This window comes from Oryctolagus cuniculus, chromosome 1, assembly GCF_964237555.1.
Source record: "Oryctolagus cuniculus chromosome 1, mOryCun1.1, whole genome shotgun sequence".
NCBI classification, from domain to species: domain Eukaryota; kingdom Metazoa; phylum Chordata; class Mammalia; order Lagomorpha; family Leporidae; genus Oryctolagus; species Oryctolagus cuniculus.
In genome coordinates, this window is record NC_091432.1 from 118,239,306 (window position 1) to 118,256,026 (window position 16,721).

Sequence of the window (16,721 nt, forward strand, 5' to 3'; positions counted from 1 at the left end):
GACCTGGATTGACTTAGCTCCTGGTTTTGGCCTGGCTCATCAGTAGCAATTATGGGCATTTGGGGAGTGAATTGGTGGATCGGAAATCTCTCACTGCCTTTCAAATAAAATTTGTGTGTGTGTATGTGTGTGTGTGTGTGTAAATATGTATTCACACTTGCAGATTTTTTTAAAAAAGAATTATTTTGGCTACTAAAATAAATGATTTTTAAAATCTTTTTGTGTATTTCTAAATTTTTTTAATTTTTCATCACTAGTGTGACTTTGGAAGCCTAAGCCACATAAGCATCATAAGGCACCCTTTACTGCTAAATATCTTTTTGTTTTGTAGTACCAATATAAGAACTCTGGAAATTTCTGTATGGCAACTCACCACTGACAGTAGTTTTCCTGTGAGATGGTTGCTGGTTCTTTTCTGTATGTTTTTATTTTCACATGCTTTTCTGCCTCTTGAGATATGTAATAATACTGTTGTCTAAAAGTAACCTGATAAAAACTTCTACAATTGAGTGTGTGTGTGTGTGTGTGTGTGTGTTGGACTAAGGTGGGTGAGGTTTGGGAAAAAAATCCTTATGAGATTGTCTAGTATATCTTGTAGGCAGAATCCTATTTAAATATTTCCGCAGATCTTCTATTCTTAATGTGCTTTAGAACTATAGTTATATAATCTTTCTCAATTTCAGAATCTGAGAATGTTGACTCCCAGGAAATCATTTTTATATCTAGGCTAGGCTTATTTTACAATAGGCTATAAGATTTTAGCCATAATTATGATCTGATTAGCATCAAAAAATCTTTCAATTTGGTAGTACCCATGTATAAGCATTTTACAAACTCACTGGGTTAAAGACAGAATGGGAATGCAGTTCAGTTCATTTAATGGAAGCTAATGCACCCCTGCTGTGGGTATTTTATTTCTAATCTAAATCTCCTTATGACATGCTTACCACATGGCATAGTCAGTGGGAAATTTTCCTTTAGCAGTGCTCTGACCTTCTTTGAAAGTTTTTTTTGCTTAAGATTTTTGTTTTATTGCCATTTTCTGCTGGATAATATGAAGACCTCTAGTTGTTTTACAGATGGTATCAGGAGGCTTAATCTTGTTGATAGTTGACAAATAATTAAAAATTTTTTTTCGCCTTTTTCATGTTAGAAACTAATGACTAATGCCTTCTTTGCATGGAAACTATATGATTTAACTTGACAGACAAAACACTTTGGCAGCATTCTAAAATAATACATCTGCTTTGTAAATAAAAATTGATAACTGCTTAACTTAACCCAGTTATGATGAAACTCGAATGGTAAGGTTTCATTCATTTATTTAACAGTCAATTATTGAGCACCTATTGATTGGTAGACATGATGCTAGACTTGTAAGGTATAAGAAACAAAAGGCATGATCTTAGTCTTCAAGGAACCATTAGATGGATTTGACCAACTAATGGTAAAACAGGTAAGTAAATATATCATGATAATATCCTAAATTAAGTATTACAAGACAATACAGCATGTGGTTAAGGACATGGAGAAATATATGTTTGAGTCCCAGCTCTGCTACTAACTATGTTTCTTTGGGAAAGTTACCTCTATAATCCTCAGTTTCCTCTTTATAAAAGAAGGATGATAATGCTGTATATCACATAAAGTTTCTATAAGGATTAAATGGAATAATATGTAAATATGTTTAACACAGAATCTGGCACATAGTATATGCTCAGTAATGTTAGTAGCTGCTGTTGTCATTAGAAGAAAAAAGTACAAGAGCACAAGAGATCGTATGGAAACAAAATTGGGAATATGGGTGGCAGAAGGAAAGGGATGACTTTCTGAGCCAGGTTTTGAAGGATAGGAGAAGTATGGGACAAAATGGAGAGAAGATTGGGAAAACAGTAGACAGGAATTTTAGGCAAAAGCAGTGATTCATGAAAGCATAAGAAACTGGGTTTTATGTGAGCTGAGCTAAATGAATGACAAGAGGTGAGCCTTAAGAAATAAGGAAAGGGGCCAGCATTGTGGTGTAGTGGGTAAAGCTGCCGCCTGCAGTGCTGGCATCGATATGGGCACTGGTTCAAGTCCCAGCTGCTCCACTTCTGATCTCTGTTATGGCCCAGGAGAGCAGTGGAAGATGGCCCAGGTCCCTGGGCCCCTGTACCGACGTGGGAGACCTGGAGGAGGCTTCTGGCTCCTGGCTTCTGATTGGTCTAGCTCTGGCCATTGCAGTCAACTGGAGGGTGAACCAGTAGATAGAGGACCTCTCTCTCTCTCTACCTCTGCCTCTCTGGCTTTCAAATAAATCTTAAAAAAAAAAAAAAAAAAGAAAGAAATAAGGAAAGACAAGATCATAAAGAGCTTAGTATGCAATGTGAAGGAATTTGGACTTTAACCTCAAAACAGATAGAAGCCAATTAGAGACCTTGTAGGGGATAGATAAGATTACTAAGACTAAATGTTAAGAAGTTGTTGAAATAATACACTTAGAGAAGAGGGTGAAATTTATTATTTTAAAAAAGATTATCATATATTAAATTCTTACTGTTTCAAGGGCTTTAACAGATTAGCAATTCATTTAATTGATAGAACAATCCTGCAAGGTAACAGTAGCTATTCAAGGAATATTCAGTTTGCTGGGTGTAATATTGAGTGCTTAAGAGGCATTAGCTCATTTACTCATTTTGATAATCTTGTAAGGTAGATGTTTACTATTTTTAATTCCCAGATGTGAAAATGAGCCCTAAAGAGGTTAAATAATTTGCCTAATATTAATATTGCCTAATCTCACACTTATCAAGTGGCAGAACTAGAATTCAGTTCCATCATCTAGCTTCTTTAAAGCCTGTAACACAGCTTCATAAGACATGACCATGGGAGAGAAGGCAGTTTTAAGAGAAGTCAAGAGAATTGATAAGATTTTTCAGAGGAGAGTTTCAGGTTAAATCCCAGATTTATGGGATGAGCCACCAGGTAAATGGGGTGTTATATAATACAGATTTGAAAGGAAGAAGGTAGAGATGAAGAGGAAATGTTTAGATTGGGGCATATTGGATTTGAGATGCTTAAGGTAAATCCAAGTAGAGAATCCAATAGGAAATAGGAAATTATTCTTAGTAATGACTTCTGAAGTCACTAAGGAACAATATATCAGAACTAGGAATGGAGAAACAGAAAAATAGAATAGAAAAACAAGATCAGTAGGGAACAATTTAGACTGTGCTAGATTAGACATTACTGTTGTATCAAAAAGACAGAATTCTTCGACCTTCCTTGAGAAGTTATTTTTCTCATAGAGTATCTTTCCTACTGAAATGAATAAACCTGTTAATTAATCTTAAAAGCAGAATTCCTTTAATTTCAAAGTATTGGTATTGGCAGATTTCTGTGATTGCTCAGGAAGAAAGAATCCATAGAATCAAAAGATTTCCCTCATTGTTGGGTCTAGATCTCTATTTTAGATAACGCACTAGAGGATTAGGGTGTGGGCATATCATATGGAAGATAACTGAGTTACAAGAAGAGTTTATGAGTTACTGAAATTATAAGGATATACATTTATATTCTTTTATATATAGTTTTCCTTTGCTATCTCTGTTTTCAAGATTCTCCTTGAAAATGTAAATATTGATATCTACTTGTTTAATTGTTCAAACAGCCAATATATCAAGTTTATAAACCATTTTTTTTTATTCTTACCTCTCTTATTGAAAATATGACACTGGTTTCAGAATACATTTCAGCATAGCCGGAGAACCATTGTGATAGTATTCTTCTAGGAAAAACAGACACATTGACAATATTAATTTCTGATGACCTGGTCTAACTTCTATTGTGTATCGGTATAAGGTGTATTTACTCAAGAGGCATTGGAGGCATTAGAAAATAATACAAACTTGTTTATAGAGTAATAATTTATATCAGATTTTCCGGTTAGTACTATCATTGTTTTTTTCCCTTAATACTAGTTCTTTTATTAAATTTTGATTTAGGATACATAAATTTCATATATCAAGATTTAGGAACATAGTGATACCTCCCATCCAAACTCCCTCCCACTGACACTCAAACCCTTCTTCCTCCCTCCTCTCCTATTCCTACTCTTAATTTTTACAAAGATCTATTTTCAGTTTACTTAATGATTGTAAAGTTAATCCTAGATTAAGTAAAAGAGTTCAACAAATAGTATGAAGAAAAAAACACTGTTCCTCAACAGTAGAGACAAGGGCTGTAAACAATCATTTAATCTCAAAATATCAATTTCATTCCAATACATTACATTTTGGGTGCTCTATTAGTAACCATAGATCAGGGAAGACATATGGTACTTGTCTTTTTGGGACTGGCTTATTCCACTAAGTATAATAGTTTCTGGTTGCATCCATTTTGTTGCAAATGACAGAACGTCTTCTTCTTCTTCTTCTTCTTCTTTTTTTTTTTTTTTTTTTTTTTTTTTTTTTGTTTTACTGCTGAGTAGTATAATTTCTTCATCCAGTCATCAGTTGATGGACATCTGGATTGATTCCATATCTTAGCTATTGTGAATTGAGCAGCAATAAACATGGGAGTACAGATAACTATTTCATATGTTGATTTCATTTTGTGTGGGTAAATTCCCAGGAGTGAGATTGCTGGGTCATATGGTAGGTTTATATTCAAATTTCTGAGGTATCTCCATATTGTCTTCCACAATGGTTGCAAAGTTTACGTTCCCACCAACAGTGGATTAGGGTACCTTTTTCCCCACATCCACCACAGCATTTATTGTCTGTTGATTTCCTTAAGAGAGCCATTCTCACTGCGGTTTTGATTTGCATTTCCCTCATGGCTAGTGATCCTGAGCATTTCTTCATGTGTCTGTTGGTCATTTGAGTTTCCTCTTTTGAAAAATGCCTGTTCAAGTCCTTTACCCATTTCTTAACTAGATTGCTTTGTTATTGTCAAGTTTCTTGAAATCTATAGATTCTGGTTATTAATCTTTTATCAGTTACATAGTTTGCAGATATTTTCTCCCATTATGTTTGTTGCCTCTTCACTTTACTGAGTGTTCTTTTGCTATGCTGAAGCTTCTCAGCTTGATGTAATTCCATTTGTAAGTTTTGGCTTTGATGGTCTGTGTTTCTGGAGTCTTCTAAGAAGTCTGCCTATGCCAATGTCTCGCAAGTTTCCTCAATGTTCTCTAGTAATTGATGGTATCGTGTCATAGATTTAGGTCTTTGATCCATTTGGGTTTTTTTAAAGACTTATTTATTTATTTGAGAGGCAGAGAGAGAGAGAGAGAGAGAATGAATGAATATCTTCCATCTTCTGGTTCACTCCCCAAATGGCCCCAACACCTGGAGCTGGGCTGATCCAAAGCCAGGAGCCTGGAGCTTCTTCCAGGTCTTCCATGCAGATGCAGGGACCCAAGCACTTGGGCCATCTTCCACTGCTTTCCTGGGCCATAACAGAGAGCTATATCCAAAGTGGAGCAGCCAAGACATGGACCAGAATCCATATGGGATGCTGGCACTGCAGGCGGTGACTTTACCTGCTACGTCACAGTGCCAGCCCGTCTTTGATCCATTTTGAGTGGATTTTTGTATAAGGTGTAAAGAGGAGTTTTGTTTCATACTTGTAAATGCAGAGACCAGTTTTCCCAGCATCGTTTGTTGAAGAGACTGTCCATGCTCCAGAGATTGATTTTAGCTCCTTTGTCAAAGATTAGTTGGTTGTAGATGCTTAGATTTATTCCTGGAGTTTCTGTTCTCTTCCATTGGCCTACACATCTTTTTTTTTTTTTTTTTTGCCAGTACCAGGCTGTTTTGATTATAACTGTCCTGTAATATGTCTTGAAATCAGGTATTGTGATGCATCCAGCTTTGTTTTTGTTGTGTGAGATTGCCTTAGCTATTCGGGGTCTCTTGTGTTTCCATATGAATTTTAGCATCATTTTTTTCTAGATCTGCAAAAATGTTGTTGGTATTTTGATTGGAATTGCATTAAATCTGTAAATTGCTTTTGGTAGTATGAGCATTTTGATGATGTTAATTCTTGTAATCTACAAACATGGAAGATTTTTCCATTTTTTTGGTGTCGTCTTCTATTTGATTCCTTTTTTTTTTTTTTGACAGGCAGAGTGGACAGTGAGAGAGAGAGAGAAAGGTCTTCCTTTTTGCCATTGGTTCACCCTCCAATCAATGGCTGCCACAGCCGGCACACCATGCTGATCCGAAGGCAGGAGCCAGGTGCTTCTCCTGGTCTCCCATGGGGTGCAGGGCCCAAGGACCTTGGGCCATCCTCCACTGCACTCCCGGGCCATAGCAGAGAGCTGGCCTGGAAGGGGGGCAACTGGGACAGAATTCAGCGCTCCGACCGGGACTAGAACCCGGTGTGCCGGCGCCACTAGGTGGATGATTAGCCTATTGAGCCGCGGCGCCGGCCTCTATTTGATTCTATAATGTTTTCTAATTTTTATTGTAGAAATATTTGGCTTCCTTGGTTAAATTTATTCCAAGGTATTTAATTTTTTTGTAGCTATTGTGAATGAGATTGATCTTAGAAGTTCTTTCTCAGCCATGGCATTGTCTGTGTATCCAAAGGCTGTTGATCTCTGTGTGTTAATTTCATATCCTGCCACTTTACCAAACTCTTTTATGAGTTCAATAGTCTCTTAATGAAGTTTTTTGGTTCCCCTACATATAGAATTATGTCATCTGCAAATAGGGACAGTTTGACTTCCTTATTTCCAATTTATATTCCTTGATTTATTTATTTATTTGCCTAATGATTCTGGCTAAAACTTAAAGGATTATATTGAATAGCAATAGTGAGAATGGTATCCTTGTCTGGATCCAGATTTTGGTGGGGATACTTCCAGCTTATCTCCATTAAATAAGATGCTGGCTGTGGGTTTGTCATAAATTGCTTTGACTATGTTAAGGAATGTTCCTTCTATACCCAGTTTGCTTAAGGTTTTCATCATGAAAGGATATTGTGTTTATCAAATGCTTTCTCTGCATCTATTGAGATAACCATATGGTTTTTGTTCTTCAGTTTGTTAATGTGATGCATCATATTTATTGATTTGGGAATGTTATATCATCTCTGCATACTAGAGATAAATCCCACTTGGTCCTGGTGAATAATCATTTTAATATGTTGTTGGATTTGAAGAGCTAGTATTTTTACATCTATGATGAGGATTTTTACATCCATGTTCATCAGCGATATTTGCCTATAGTTCTCTTTCTTTGTTGTTTCTTTTTCTATTTCAGGAATTAGGGTGGCTTCATAGAAGAAGTCTGAGAATATTCCCTGCTTTTCAATTGTTTTGAATAGCTTGAGATGAATTGGAACTAGTCCTTCTTTAAATGTCTCATAGAATTCAGTGAAGACATCTGGTCTTGGACTTTCTTTGTTGAGAGGGTCTTTATTACTTATTCAATTTCCATTTTGGTTATTGGTCTGTTTAGATTTTCTGTATTTCCAGTGACTCAATTTTGGTAGATTGTATCTGTCCAGGAATCTATCCAATTCTTCTAGGTTTCCCAATTTGTTGGCATACAGCTGTTTGTAGTAATTCCTGATTATTCTTTTTATTTCTGTGCTATCTGTTGTTACATTTCTTTTTTTCATCTCTGATTCTATTGATTTGGATCTTCTCCCTCTTTATTTATTTTTTTTTTTTGGTTAATTGGGCCAATGGTGTATAAATTTTGTTTATTCTCTAATTTTTTTGACAGAGTTAGATAGTGAGAGAGAGAGACAGAGAGAAAGATCTTCCTTCCGTTGGTTCACTGCCCCCAAATGGCCACTACGGCCAGTGCGCTGCGGCTGGCGCGCTGTGCCGATCTGAAGCCAGGAGCCAGGTGCTTCCTCCTGGTCTCCCATGTAGGTGCAGGGCCCAAGCACCTGGGCCATCCTCCACTGCACTCCCGGTCACAGCAGAGAGCTGGACTGGAAGAGGAGCAACCGGGACTAGAACCCTGGGTGCTGGTGCTGCAGGAGGAGGATTAGCCTAGTGAGGCGCGGCACTGGCCTTTATTCTCCAATTTTAATGATTTCTTTCTTCCTACTAATTTGGAATTGGTTTGCTATTTTTCTAGGCCCTTTCAATGCATTGATAGCTCATTTATTTTGTGCCTTCCCAATTGCTATAAACTTCCCTCTTAACACTGCTTTTGCTATATCATATAAATTTGATATGCGTATTGTCTTCAGTCATTTCAAGAAATTTTTTTAAATTTCTCTGTTGATTTCTTCTATGAACCACTGTTCATCAGGAGCATGTTATTCAGTCTCCATGTATTTGCATATGTCCTAGCAATTCCTCAGTTGTTAATTTCCGGCTTCCTTAAATTATGGTCAAAAAAAGATGCATGGTATAATTTTAATTTTCTTTTTTGAATTTACTGAGACTTATTTTATGGCCTAGCATCTGATCTGTCCTAGAGAAAGTTCTATGCAGTGATGAAAAGAATGTGTATTCTGCAACTGTGGGATGATAAGATCTGTAGATATCAGGTCCATCTGATCCATAGTGTTGATTAGCTCTGTTGTTTCTTTGTTGATGTTCTATATAGTTGAACTGTCCATTGATGAGAGTTGGATGTTGAAGTCCCCCATTACTATTGTATTGGAGTCTGTGTCTCCTTTTAGATCTATTTACATTTGTTTTAAATAGCCAGATGCCCTGTAAATTGGGTGCGTATAAATTTATTACAATCATATTTTCCTGGCCGGCGCCGCGGCTCACTAGGCTAATCCTCCGCCTAGCGGCGCCGGCACACCGGGTTCTAGTCCCGGTCGGGGCGCTGGATTCTGTCCTGGTTGCCCCTCTTCCAGGCCAGCCCTCTGCTGTGGCCCAAGAGTGCAGTGGAGGATGGCCCAAGTGCTTGGGCCCTGCACCCCATGGGAGACCAGGAAAAGCACCTGGCTCCTGGCTCCTGCCATCGGATCAGCGCGGTGCGCCAGCTGCAGCGCGCCGGCCGCGGCGGCCATTGGAGGGTGAACCAGCGGCAAAGGAAGACCTTTCTCTCTGTGTCTCTCTCTCTCACTGTCCACTCTGCCTGTCAAAAAAAAAATTATATTTTCCTGTTGAATTGATCCCTTAATCATTACATAGTGCCCTTCTTTGTATCTTTTAACAGTTTTTGTGTTAATATCTATTTGTCTGATATTAGGATGGCTACACCTGCTTGTTTCTGCTTTCCATTAGCATGGAGTAGCTTTTTCCATCCTTTCACTTTCAGTCTGCATGTATTTTTGTTAGTGAGATATGTTTCTTGTAGGTAGCAAATAGATTTTTTTTCCATTCAACCAGTCTGTATCTTTTGACTGGAGTGTTGAAGCCATTTATATTCAGGGTGACTTTTGAAAACGACTTGGCCCTGCTGTTTACCCATAAATATTCCTATTTTTACTTTGGACTTCCTTTGTACTCCTGCTGGGAGATCTTGTGCCTTCATCTTCTTTCATAAGAATGATCATGTTTCTGTATTTCTGTGTGTAGCACATCCTTAAGCATCTTTTGTAAGGCTGGACAAGTGGTGATAAATTCTTTTTATTTCTGCTTGTACGTAAGGTCTTTATTTTTCCTCTTTCATAAATGAGAGCTTTGCAGGGTACAGTATTCAGGGTTGACAGTTTTTACCTCTTAAGACTTGGAATATATCTTGCCATTCTCTCCTAGCCTGTAAGGTTTCTGATGAGAAGTCAGCTGTGAGCCTAATTGGAGTTCCCCTGAAAGTAATCTAGTGTTTCTCTCATGTAAATTTTAGAATATTTTCTTTGTGTTTTACTGTGGAGTTTGACTACAATGTATCATGGTGACTATCTTTTCTGGTCCTGTCTATTAGGAGTTCTATGTGCTTCCTGTACTTGGGTCCCTTTCTTGTTCCAAATTAGGGAAGTTTTCTGTAATTATTTCATTAATAAGCCTTCTAACTCATTCTCTGTTTCTACATCTTCAGGAATTCCTAAGACCCATATGTTGAATCATTTGATAGTATCACATAGATCTCTAACACTGTCTTCTAGTTTTCTGATTTCTTCTTTTTTAATTTTTGGTCTGATTGTAAAATTTCCAGAGATTTGTCTTCTAAGTCTGATATTCTTTCTTCTGCTTCACCAATTCTGTTGTTAAAGCTTTCCACCACATTTTTATTCGTTTACTTGTAGTCTTCATTTCCAGTATTTCATTTTGATTTTTCTTTAAGATCTTAATTTCATGAGAAAAATTTTCTTTTATGTCATATATGGATTTCTTTAGTTCGTGGATTTGCTTTTGATACCTCTAAGTAATCCTATGATTAATTTTTTTGAATTCTATTTCTGGCATTTCCTCAATCTATTAATTTTCATATTCTAGTATTGAAGTGTTATGTTCCTTTGGGGGTGTCATGTGTCTTCCTTATTGTTGCTTCTTGAGTTGTTGCATTTATTTTTAGGCATTTGTGGAGATACTTGTTTTTTTGTTTTTTTTTTGTTTTTTGTTTTTTTTTTTTTTTTTTTTTTCCTGTGATGGCTTTTATCTTTGGACTATGCCTCTGTGGATTAGTAAAGTGTCTGTTCTTTCAGTGAATACCCTGAGGCGTGTGCTGGGTGTGGCCAGGGAGTTCTGTTCAGTGCTGCTGGGTGCAGGAGTGTTCAAGGTGACTCCCAAATTGGGTGTGGTAAATCTTTTTTTTTTTTTTTTTTTTTTTTTTTTTTTTTTTTTTTATCAGTGGGAAGGTTTGTTCAGCTCTATTGGCATAGTCTCATGCTCACCTCCTCTGCTCCAAGGAGACCAATGCCTGGGTGCTATCCCAGCCAGTATAGTATTCATCCGTGCTGCCACAAGAACCACACAAAGGATCCATGCAGTCCTTGATGTGAGCAGGGATCCTGCTGCAGTGACCCTCACCAGGCAGTCAGGTAGCCCTGAATTTGTGGAGCTGCCTACAGTGACTTCCTAAAGACCCAACCACACCCTGTGCCCTCACACGCAGCCACAGTGTTTCCACAGTCCTAGCACACAAGGCTGCCACAGTCACAAATACACAGTCCCCTGTCAATTCTCCCAGCCAGACTCCGGCATCTCCTCTTGTCTGGTTACTAGGTATGCAGACACTAGCTGGTGCAGCTTTTACATATGTCCAAAACAGTGCCCACCCATTCTCGGATAGTTACAGGACACTGGTGCCAGGTGGCTTGGGAGAGAGAAACATGCCCTCCTTTTTTCCCCTCTAGGTTGGCAGGTATACTGTCTCCCACACGGCTCCAAGTCAGACTCACACTAGGTTCTTCCTGCAGCTTTATCGCCAGTGGCTTGGGCTGCCACAGTCTGATCTCACCTCACTCCAGAGCTGGTGCTAAGGCTCTTGACTGCTGGGGTCCTGAGCTGTGCGTGTCCACACCCTCCAAGTAGTTCCATAGTGTCCCTCCAATTTCTGTGGTATTTCCTCTGCTGTTTTCTCCCTAACTGTTCCCTGATATTGCTCTCCACTGTCTTTCATCTTAACATTGTTTTTTAAAGAGCAAAAGTTTTAAATTTTGATTAATTCTTGTTTTTTGCGTGTTCTTTTACAGATTGCACTTTTTGTGTCATAAAAACACAAGGACACAAATATTTTCTTCTAGTATTACCATTCATTTTTTAACATTTTATTTATTTGAGAGATAAGGGTGGGGAGAGACAGAGCTTCCATCTACTCTCCCATTCCGTAAATACTTGAAACAGCTGGGGATGGACCACATCAAAGCCAGGGTCCAGGAAGTCAATCCAGGTGACTTGAACTATCACCTGTGCGTCCCAGGATCTGCATTAGCAGTAAGCTGGAATTGGGAATACAGCTGGGACTAGAACCCAGGAACTGGTACAGAATATGCAGGCATCCCAAGCAACACATAACTGCTAGGCCAAATACCCATCCCTAAAGACTGTCATTTTAAGTTTTACATTTAGATCTGTGATCCAGTTTGAGCTGGTTTTTGCTTATGGTGCAAGGCATGTTGTGTGTGTGTGTGTGTGTGTGTGTGTACCCATTTGCTGAAAAGGCTGTATTTTCTCCAGTACATCACTTTTGTATGTTTGTCAAAAATCAGTGGTCCAACAAACAATAAGAGACAAGATTGGTAAGTTGGACTTTATCAAAATTAAAAGCTATCAAGAAAGAGAAAAGACAACTACAGAATCAGACAAAATATTTGTAAATCATATCTAGTAAGAGACTTGTATCCAGAATATATAAAGAACTCTTAAAACTCAAAACAGGCAAAACAATTAAAAAGTCCCAGAAAAATATGCAAATGGATAATATGTACATGAAAATACAGTGAACATCATCAGTTATTGGGAAATGCAAATCAAACCATAAGATACCATCATTGGTTGGCTAGGGCTAGGGGTAGGGATTAGAAAGTGATTGTTGGCCAGCGCTGCAGCTCAATAGGCTAATCTTCCACCTGTGGCGCCGGCACACCGGGTTCTAGTCCCAGTTGGGGCACCGGATTCTGTCCTAGTTGCTCCTCTTCCAGGCCAGCTCTCTGCTGTGGCCCAAGAGTGCAGTGGAGGATGGTCCAAGTGCTTGGGCCCTGCACCCGCAGGGGAGACCAGGAGAAGCACCTGGCTCCTGGCTTTGGATCAGCACAATGTGCTGGCTGCAGTGTACCAGCCTCTGCGGCCATTGGAGGGTGAACCAACGGCAAAAAGGAAGACCTTTCTCCCTGTCTCTCTCTCTCTCATTGTCCACTCTGCCTGTCAAAAAAGGAAAAAAAAAAAAAGTGATTGTTAATGAGTATATGGTTTTTTTTTGAGGATGATAAAATGTTCTCTAACTAGATTTATAGTAATGGTGAATTTCATGGCATGCAAATTATGTCACAGTAAAGGTGGGTTTTTTATTTTTATTATTATAAAGAGAACAGATTTCATGTATTTCATAGATAGAATTCTCAGAAGATAACCAAGTAGTGTTGTTTTTAAAATGACTTGTGTGTATGTATATGTATATACACACACACCTATTTGTCTATCTTTATGCTAATACTGTGAGATTCTGATTAGTGTAGCTCAGTAATAATACTTGAAATCAGATAGTGTTATCCATCTAATTTTTTTGCTTTTAGTTGTCTTGGCTATTCAAGGTCCCTTTGTATTTTCATGTGTGTTTAAATATTAGTGTTTAATTTCTACAAGAAAGTCTTCTTGGATTCCAATTATGATTGTGTTCAGTCTAGAGGGAAAAAATTAGAATTAACATCTTAACAATATTGAGTCTTTCCACCCATAAACTGGCGTATCTCTCTGTGTATATAGCTGTCTAGCTCTTCTTTAATTTTTCCAAGCAGTATTTTATAGTTTTCAGTGTATAGGTTGTCCATGTCTTTTGTCAAATATCCCTAATTATTTTATATTTTACATGCGTTTAGATGCTATTGTAACAGGTTCTTTTCTTTTCTTTTCTTTTCTTTTCTTTTGTATTTCAGTGTCTGATTGTTGGTAGTATGTGGAAATGCACAGTTGATTGTGGGATGTGTATTCTTGGCCCTTCAGTCATACTAAACTCACTTATTAAGGCATTGGATTTATTTTGTTTTTTCACATAGTGATCATCTCATCTTCAAATAAATATTTTTACTTCTTTCTTTTTTTTTTTTTAAGATTTCTTTATCTATTTATTTGAGAGAGTTATAGACAGTGAGAGGGAGAGACAGAGAGAAAGGTCTCCCATCCGCTGGTTCACTTCCCAAATGGCCACAACAGCCAGAGCTGAGCCGATCCCAAGCCAGTAGCCAGGAGCTCCCTCTAGGTCTCCCATACAAGTGCAGGGGCCTAAGCGCTTGGACCATCTTTTACTGCTTTCCCAGGCCACAGCAGAGAGCTGGATCAGAAGAGGAGCAACTGGGACTTGAGGCGACACCCAAATGGGATGCCGGCGCCATAGGCGGAGGATTAACCTACTGGGCCGCGGTGCTGGCCCCTTGCTTCTTTCTTTAAATCTGACTCTCATTTATTTCTTTTTCTTGTCAGATTACACTGGCTAGAATCTCCAGTGCAAATTTTTGACTAGAGGGGTGAGAGTGGACAACTCTTGATTTTAGAGAGAAGGCATTTAGTTTTTTATCATTAAGTATAATGTTAACTGTAGGTTTTTCATAGATACCCTTTATCAAATAAAGATACCCTTTTTCATCTTACTTAATGGAAATTTTTAAAAATCAGCAATGGATATTGTTCCTTTAATATATAGTTTAAAGCCGGCGCCGCGGCTCACTAGGCTAATCCTCCACCTTGCGGCGCCGGCACACCGGGTTCTAGTCCCGGTCAGGGCGCAGGATTCTGTCCTGGTTGCCCCTCTTCCAGGCCAGCTCTCTGCTGTGGCCCAAGAGTGCAGTGGAGGATGGTCCAAGTACTTGGGCCCTGCATCCCATGGGAGACCAGGATAAGTACCTGGCTCCTGCCATCGGATCAGCGCAGTGCGCCGGCCGCAGCAGCCATTGGAGGGTGAACCAACAGCAAAGGAAGACCTTTCTCTCTGTCTCTCTCTCTCACTGTCCACTCTGCCTGTCAAATAAATAAATAAATTAAATTAAATAAAAATATATAGTTTAATTATATTTGCTAAAATTTTGTTTAGAATTTTTGCATCTATGTTCTGAGAGATGTTAGCTTTTACTTTTATTTGTGTAATATCTCTTTCAAGTTTTGGTTTCTGGGTATTGCTGGCCTCATAGAATGAGTTGAAAAGTATTTTTTACTTCCAATTTTGTTGAAGGAGCTTATATACAATTGGTATTTTTCCTTAAGTATTTGGTAGAGTTTGTCAATGAATCAATCTGATTCTGCACTTCTCATTGTAGAAAGGTTCTTAATTATAAGTTTCAGTGTCACTAATAATGTTGTTCAAGGTTATCTTTTTTTCCTTGAGTGAGCTTTAGTAATTAATGTCTTTCAGAGGTTTTCCCATTTATGTTGTCAATTTTATTAGCATTAATTATTATTTGTAGTCTCCTATTACCCTTTTAATATCTAGGTATTGATATCAGCAATTTGTGTTTTCACAAATTGTTGACTGCTTTGAGATTTATCAATTAATCTTTTCAAATAACTGGATTTTGGTCTCATTATTTTTTCTCTATTTTCTGTTTCCTATTTTACTAATTTCTGCTTCAATCTCTATTATTTCTTCTGCTTGCATTGGATTTGATTTTCTCTTCTTTAATTTTCTTAAGATACAGTCTAAGGTTTTTGATTTGAGACACCCCCCCCCCTTTTTCTGATGTAGACAGTGCTATAAATGTGCTAGTACATACTTTTTTAGCAACATCCAATACATTCATTTTAATTCAGTTCAAATACCTTCTAATTCCTTCTCCCTCTCATTTCCTAAGATTTATATATTTATTTGAAAGTCAGTTACAGAGAAATGAAGAGCAACAGAGAGAGGGAGCTCTTCCATTTGCTGGTTCACTCTGCAGATGGCCACAGCAGCCAGGGCTGGACCAGGCTGAAGCCAGAGCTAGGAGCTTCCTTTGAGTATCCTACATGCGTGGCTGGGGCCCAAACATTTGGTTCATCTTCTGCTGCTTTCCCCAGGCAATTAGCAGGAAGCTGGATCAGAAGTGGAGCAGCTGGGACACTAACTGGTGCCCATATGGGACACAAGCATTGCAGGTGGTGGCTTTACCCACTACACCACAATGCTGGCCCCCTAGTTTTTTGCAATAGGATAATAAGTATTCTGTTATTCTGTAAGTGCTGCAGGGTGTTTTTATAAATGTCTACTAGGTCAAGTTGGTTAATAGTGTTGGTCAATTCTATAATATCTTTGCCATTTTTCTGTCTACTTATCCAATCAATAATTGAGGAAAGTGTACTAGTCATCCTATCTTCACTATAATGAAATAGCTGAGGCAGCCTAACTTTACAAAGTAGAGACTGTTTATTTTGGCTCATCATCTGGATATTCGTAGTTAAAGATCAGTCAGGCCTCATTGGTTAGGCCTCTGGTGATGTTTTTGCTGGCAGTGACAAAGAGCATCACATGGCAATACAGGGAACACGTGTGGGTCCTGATTCTGTGGTCTCTGATATAAAGCCACCAGGAGTCAATCACTGGGGGGCCATTGCAACAAACTAATTTAATCTTAGTCCCTTCCCACAGGCTCTACCACTAAACACCATAATTGATTAAGTTTCCACCCTCTTAGCCAGTGGGAATTTTTGAAGATACTCTTGGAGTGTTAAACTGATTTCCTGGCTCCTTTGTTTCTGGGAATTTCTTGAGTTAGTTGGAACTCACAGCTAATTTTAAATAGCAATTTTATGAAATCCCTAACCATGTTGTGATTTTATTCTCAGAATTAAGAAAAAGAAAGAGCAAGAACGTTATGCTGAAGAGCAGAGGGTCCTAAGAGAGAACCTTCACAAAGAACCATGTTCAGGGGAAAAGATGAGTGAGAAACTAGCCCAGTTACAACTTGAAGAAAAAAAAGGAGCTAGAGAAAAGCAGCAACAGAGAGAAAAGGAATATTTAAGGTAATTTGAAAAGTTATATGTGAAATTCTCGCTCTAAAGAGACTTTGTAGGCAGTTGGTGTTCTCATTTTCCTTAAAAGAGAACTTACTGTCTTCTTATACTCTTCCTCATTTAGACGTACACAACCTTGCCAAGTCTCTCTATGCATTAATACCTCTCAAGAATAGCACTGTGTTTTCCCAGTGCTCTTTCCCAACACAAAGAGGGAGAATTGAGGCGGACATATGAA

At 38.3% G+C, this 16,721-nt stretch overlaps 1 protein-coding gene across 12 annotated transcripts in view; it reads left to right on the top strand.

Annotated features, from left to right (window-relative positions):
- CCDC15 (coiled-coil domain containing 15) overlaps positions 1 to 16,721 on the top strand; it is an 80,933-nt gene that overhangs the window by 62,009 nt on the left and 2,203 nt on the right. For all 12 annotated transcript variants that reach the window (XM_070047877.1, XM_051848421.2, XM_051848399.2 and 9 more), the window contains one exon: positions 16,316 to 16,492. In XM_070047877.1, coding sequence (XP_069903978.1) covers positions 16,316 to 16,492 — 177 coding nt within the window. The remainder of the gene's footprint in view (positions 1 to 16,315; positions 16,493 to 16,721) is intronic.